This window comes from Dromaius novaehollandiae, chromosome 3 (assembly GCF_036370855.1).
Source record: "Dromaius novaehollandiae isolate bDroNov1 chromosome 3, bDroNov1.hap1, whole genome shotgun sequence".
NCBI classification, from domain to species: Eukaryota; Metazoa; Chordata; class Aves; order Casuariiformes; family Dromaiidae; genus Dromaius; species Dromaius novaehollandiae.
The window spans coordinates 97,197,332-97,203,331 of record NC_088100.1 but is presented as its reverse complement, the minus strand read 5'-3'; the positions used below and the strand labels follow the sequence as shown (position 1 = coordinate 97,203,331).

At 41.1% G+C, this 6,000-nt stretch overlaps 1 protein-coding gene across 1 annotated transcript in view; it reads right to left on the bottom strand.

The window, feature by feature from the left end:
- Positions 1-432: 432 nt before the first annotated feature.
- Positions 433-6,000, bottom strand: part of PLB1 (phospholipase B1) — an 81,176-nt gene continuing 75,608 nt past the window's right edge. The window contains exons 56-58 of the mRNA XM_026121158.2: positions 4,864-4,959; positions 1,274-1,348; positions 433-749 (exon numbers count right to left, since the gene is read on the bottom strand). Of these exons, the coding sequence (XP_025976943.1) occupies positions 528-749; positions 1,274-1,348; positions 4,864-4,959 (393 nt within the window). The 3' untranslated portion in view covers positions 433-527. The remainder of the gene's footprint in view (positions 750-1,273; positions 1,349-4,863; positions 4,960-6,000) is intronic.

Sequence of the window (6,000 nt, the reverse complement as noted above, 5' to 3'; positions counted from 1 at the left end):
TGGCTTGAAGATCTTGTCATGGCATTGTATTTCCCAGTGTAAAATGACCTTAGCACCTCTGACTCAATGGTCTTGCTGGAATCTAATGCATAAAACTGTGGCTTTTCTTTTCATCTCACCTCACTTACCTTGATTTTGAGGAACACAAGGCAATAATCATGGACTCTTTTCTAACATTTTATATCCAGTGTTTCATAAGAAAAAGGGGCAGATGTGCAAATAACGGGTCAAGATGCATGAACAAGTTTCCTTATTTCATGCAAGCAACTGACATCCTGGGCAATTCTCATGAAATGGAGAAATGTATCCCGGAATGAAAAAAATGTTAATGCTTTCAGCGTCTTCCTCCACCTGACTGATCTTCAGAAGTTTATGCTATAGTATGTTTCTGATTAAGATGCTGGGCCCAAAAATCACTGGCTGACAAAGAAGTTTGATTAATATTCATTTTTTTATTGCCTGCTGCTCTCTGCATAACACCAGAGCAACCTCAATGGAGATAGATATTTGTTCCACTTGCTTCAGGTTTACAGAGACGTTGATTTCAAATTCATTGCTGTATCTGTCCCATGTTGGCATTTCTTGGCTTTTCTTACTGACACAACCCAGATGAACAGAGAACCTGCCAGGACTCCAGCTACTGCTGCCACAATGACAGCCCAGTAGGGAACTGAAGGTTCGGTTTTCTCAGAGAGGGGAGTTGAATTTCTGAATCCACTGTTTCTTACTGTGAAAAGAAAGGGTTTCTCCTACAAAGGGAAATCAAAGAGTTTTACTGACCACAGATGACTCAACAAGCAGCATTCAGACAATACACCATCACCCCTTCCCAGAGAAGAAATGTCAGTCTTTAGCCAGATTATCAACCATTTCTCCCTTCTGTCTGCTTTAGCCCAAAAGAATTAAAGACTGGTTTCTGCCTTATAGCCTGAAAGTTCTCGGAAGAACAAAAGAGGAGCCATTTCAGAGCCAGCAGTGGTGGCATCAATTCCCAGTTCGTTTGCTGCAGACAGCCAAATGGAAATATGTAGACCAGTTAAAACTGGCTTAAGTGAGAGGCTTTCCACTATAGGGAGGATGACTTTTTTGCATTAAATCTTAAGTAGATTTTCCTGAAGACCTCCCATGCGATCTCCTGTTACAGAACAGGAAGGTATTTTTGCTGTTTAAAACCTTCAAAAAGATATTCTTTTAATGAACATTACCAACAAGAAGAAAGGAGAAAAACAAAAGTGGTTCAAAGGAGAGTATGGGCATCTTGGCCTTTACTTACTGGGGTTGGACACTTGAGTTTTGATCTATCACGGGTAAAGTTGTTATAACTCTGCTTCTCACCAACTGGTTCCAGCTGAAAAGCAATAGTAAACATAATGAAGTTTGCTTCCTCAAACTCTCCTGACTTGGGTAGTTACAACTTCTTATCCAATCTTTTGATGCTTAGAGCAATGAAGAAATGTGGGAGAAGGTAGATCACAGGAAAGTTTCCAAACTTTTTAGCACTCATGAACCTGAGAATTTGATGAACTGTCTGCTGAAAAGTTCTGTAGGAGTGAGGGGCATGAGAAGCCTTTCTTTTGTGCGAAGTGCAGGAGAAAATAACTCTGAATACCACATACATTAAATATTCTGCTAAAACAAAGTGGTTCAGTATACACCCAGTTCTTCCCCCCCCACATCTGAAATGACAGTATAAGCCATAGGGAAAAAAACACATGACAGATGTTAATCATGTTACTTAGCATGGTACTGAAAGAAAGATGCTTAAATGCCACAGTGGTAGAAGCCACTTCAGAAATGACAGAGTTACAGGGACCAGACGAGATAGTACCAATCTTTGCAGTCTTCACTCAGACAAGAAATTCTCTGGGAGTTTTAACTAAGGCTATGTTCACAAGATTGAAAGAACTGAGTTAAATAGAGCCTTTCAAATTATCAGCTAAGCTGTACTAACTGACCATACGGTCACCCTGAATGCATTTCAAATGCAGAATAAAATACGTCCAGGCTAATGCCATAGCATTTCTGGTTGGCTAGGAGCGCACATACCATCAGTTATCATGGTTAAGCTAAGAAGCAGAAGCTTGCTCAGTCATGTTAACTGAAGTGTTTACAACTGTGTATGAACATGCCTGAAGTAAAGACTTCAGGATTGGTCTGTAGAGAATAGCAGAATTGTCATCCAACGCTTCTGGGAATACAGTGCAGAGGAGTGCTGCTGTTATCTATACAGGCATTTACTGTTCTCAAGAGATTAAAGTGTCGGCTGCATGCTGAAGAGAAACCATTTCTCAAGAAACCATATACAGTGTGGAGAAAAGCAAACAAATTCTAGTAATAAGATTCCCATATGGATACACTGGGAATACTCTCCCTCTGTAGTTTGGTGATAAAAAGTGGAAGTACACACTGAAAACAAAATGAGAGCAATGAACCAAGATGAGGTGTGGAAGGTAGCATCCTTCATATTAAAAACATAAGCAGGGAAGAAAAGAAAGCTAACAAACATGGAAAAGATGAGAAGCAAAATAACTGAATTCCAAGTTTTGCCAATTGTCATTGAGTTCTGCTGCTGGATAAAGGCAAATGTTGCATAAAGGTCTTAACCATTTGGCCTGTCTGCAAGAAGTGTTGAGAAGATTGAATTTGGTAGTTTTCCTCTATCTTAAAGGGAACAGCCAAAATTCTGATGTTATTATTTGTATGTTATGTGGCTTGTATCCTACAGTGTTCTGTCTGCAGTCCAACTGGTTATTTGCAGATAATTGTAATACTTCCTGTGCCAAAGCACTTGGTAAGGAGTCTGGCGTGGAGCCCAGACAAGGATGATAACATGCAAAATTCTGTAGCCAGCAGTATTTGCCTCATCTCTATGCAATCTCTACCTCAGAAGCATTAGCTTCTGAGCTTTGAGGATAACTGCATCCCTTAGTCCACGTGTGTAAAAGACAATTTTTGGAAGAAAGCCACACACAGCTCCTGCAGAACCTTACAGCAAACATGGAGACAGAAGACAAGCTAAATACACTGTCTGTCTGCTCTTCTCCTGGGCCAGTGGACTGAGGAGGTGGATTTGCGACAAGTGGCGCCCCTTAAGACAACAGGGCCTTCTGACTTCAGAGAGTGTTTTGCTGTGCATGAGGCAGGCAGGGCAAAGAATATCACAGGGAGGGAGAGGCCTCTTAAGCCACCCCCATCCCTGCATACCCACACAACGGCCAGGCACAGTGCACACTTTATGTGCACTGATGTGAATCCATGTCATTTGGCCATGAGCCTACAGCCTGCTGAGCTTTTCAGTGAACAAGAAAACAATACAGCCTTAGTAAGCTTGCACAACCTCTCCGTACAAGGCTGGCAAGTGAAAAACAGAGATGTGTTACCAGAACTAGATTTAAATAATAAACAGCCAAATCTTCAGTTAATACAGATCAGCAGAGCTCTGTTGAAGTGAATAGTTTCGCTTTACATTAGTAAGAATCTGGTTCCCACTACCCAGGTAGAAGGGCTTTGTATCAATATTCTTATGTGCGTAGGAAATGAGTGACAGTCTGGACAGAATAAAGCTTGGGTGGCATAGAGAAAGGACTGATCATGATTCAGGAATGAGTAATGGCCAGCAGAAACACCACGTGGCAACAGAAACTCAACTTAAAGCGACCATATGCCCAGGTACAATCTTTTTCTTCTTCTTCTTCTTCTTGGAACCTACAGCCATGCACAATTTGAATGTTTTCTACATTTGTTTGGGGTTTTCAGGCCACTGTTAGCCCTACTGCACAATAAAGCCTATCAGACTACTGGCATCTGGAAGCCCACAGACTGAAGTCTGACATTGGAAAATAGGCAGATTTTCTGTGTGCACAAATCAATGGTTTAGCGCAAGTACACACACTGTACATCTATTGCTTCCTATAACCCTTGCTGTCAGCTCATACGCTATGCTAAGCAACTGCACAAGTTTCTGCCCTGGATTTCCCAGTCCTTGAGCTCAAGTTCATTCCAGGCGATCCTGCAAGTTTCTTGTCTCATTCAAGCTTTTTATTAAATAGAAAAGCAATTCACCTCCATTTATGTCCATTTCTTGTATAAACCAGGATACAGGACCTAGGCTAGCATAATGTGTTTGGGAACTGGTGTTTATGGGACAAGAGGAAGAAATGCCACTGCGGCATAAAAATGCCATAGCATTCCTTCCACTATGGGAAACAGTATAGCTCTGAAAGCGACCGCAACCCTGGAGTAACCAAGCTCATCATATGCCCTTTACACACTCTGCCAGTGCTATTCAAAAACTGTCATTTCCCCCCAAAGTGACAGAAGGAATGTGACTGCAGAGGAAGCCTAGGTGCGATTTCAGCTCACCGTTAGTTCCAGGGACTCTATTAGAAACGCCTCAGATACTACAGTGGGTGGTACAACATGTCCATACTATTAATGGCAGCAAAAATTCAATCACATGTATGTTCACCCAATAAATCTAACAATTCACTGTAGAATGGCACGGTAATTCAACATAGACATTTTTAGAAAAGCTACAGGATTGAATGTTTAACTAAACTGAATTTGATTTAATGCAAAACGTTTGCCAAATCAGAAGGGAGTTTTTCTTCAGAATTCATGGGACTCTGAGGATTTCTCATCCTGAATGAGCAAAGGGTTATACTGTTTTATACAACACTGTTGCTTTGGATTGTGTTCCCAAAAAATGCAACCTGAGAAGGACCTCTTTTTAGAGCTCAGGATTCCCCCTACTATTAGCCCACCCATTTTATTCCTCACTGTTTTACTCTGGGCACCTTTCTCACAGTTTTTTGAGGGGGCTCCTACCACAAACGCATAAGGATCTGTTCCACAATCTCTTACCATATTATTCCAGAGAGCCATAGCCATCTCAGCATAGCCTCTTTCACTGAAATGAAAGCAATCTGCAGAAAAGAAACTCAGATCTGGCTTTCCATTCTGCAACAAAGCAAAATACTTTTCTCAGCACTTATTAAACTTTGAGATCTGACATACTGTATCCAAAAGTACACTGTACTTGGCATATCCCCTTCACAATTTTGGTATCTTCTTAAGGGTAATATATTCTTATTTTGACACTATACATAAATGTAAGTATCATCTAACTGCCGGCTACGTACTGCATCTTGAGACCTGTGTAATGCAGTCTGCTCAACTTCACACAGCAGTTTCCATACCAACACTAAACTTGTCATTAAACTGACAATCATAGCTCTCACAGGGACACTGCCATTGACCCATAGCCCACTTTGCAAAGAACTGGTAGGAAACTGGATGCTTGTTTTTGCTTGTTAAATGTCTGTAGGTCAATCTTGGGCTTACAATCTTTCAGATTTTGAAATTGGTGTTCTATTTCAGGTGAATGTCCAAAATTGTGCACTTATCCAGCTGTGGCAAATGCCTTTCTTAGGGAAAACTTGCCTTATCATTGTCAAAATGGTAACTAGTCAGTGGACTTGAAGACTGCCAGAACACAATGGTAATGATATGACAAAAGGATTATGCACAGCTGGGTGCTTTGAACTAGGATTCATGCTTAATCTTCATATTCTGAACTACTCAGCTTACAAAATGCTAAGGCTCAAGAACAAGAGAATCGGCCTTTAGCTACCATAGCCGCTTCCTATTTTTATGCTGGGATAAACCAGGCATACAGCATTTTCCAGTGAGTGATCTGGTCTCCATGAGAAGAAAGCCTGAATGTATTTCATAGCCCAGATCAGAAGGGAATTCTGGCATATGTCAGTCCTAGTCCCATATGCAGGCAACAGGGGAACCAAAAGAGGAACCAATATATACAATCTAGATTAAGCCACAGGGTACTTATATTTAATGCATGCACACTTGGAATGTTTCCCAAAGCCACTTTAGTTCACAGGAACTACGGTCTTTCCTGTTTTTCCCCTGTGTTACCCTTATTGTATGCTCCACTCTCTACTGCTAGACTATGCAGAGAGAAGACAACCCAATTCTTGTCCC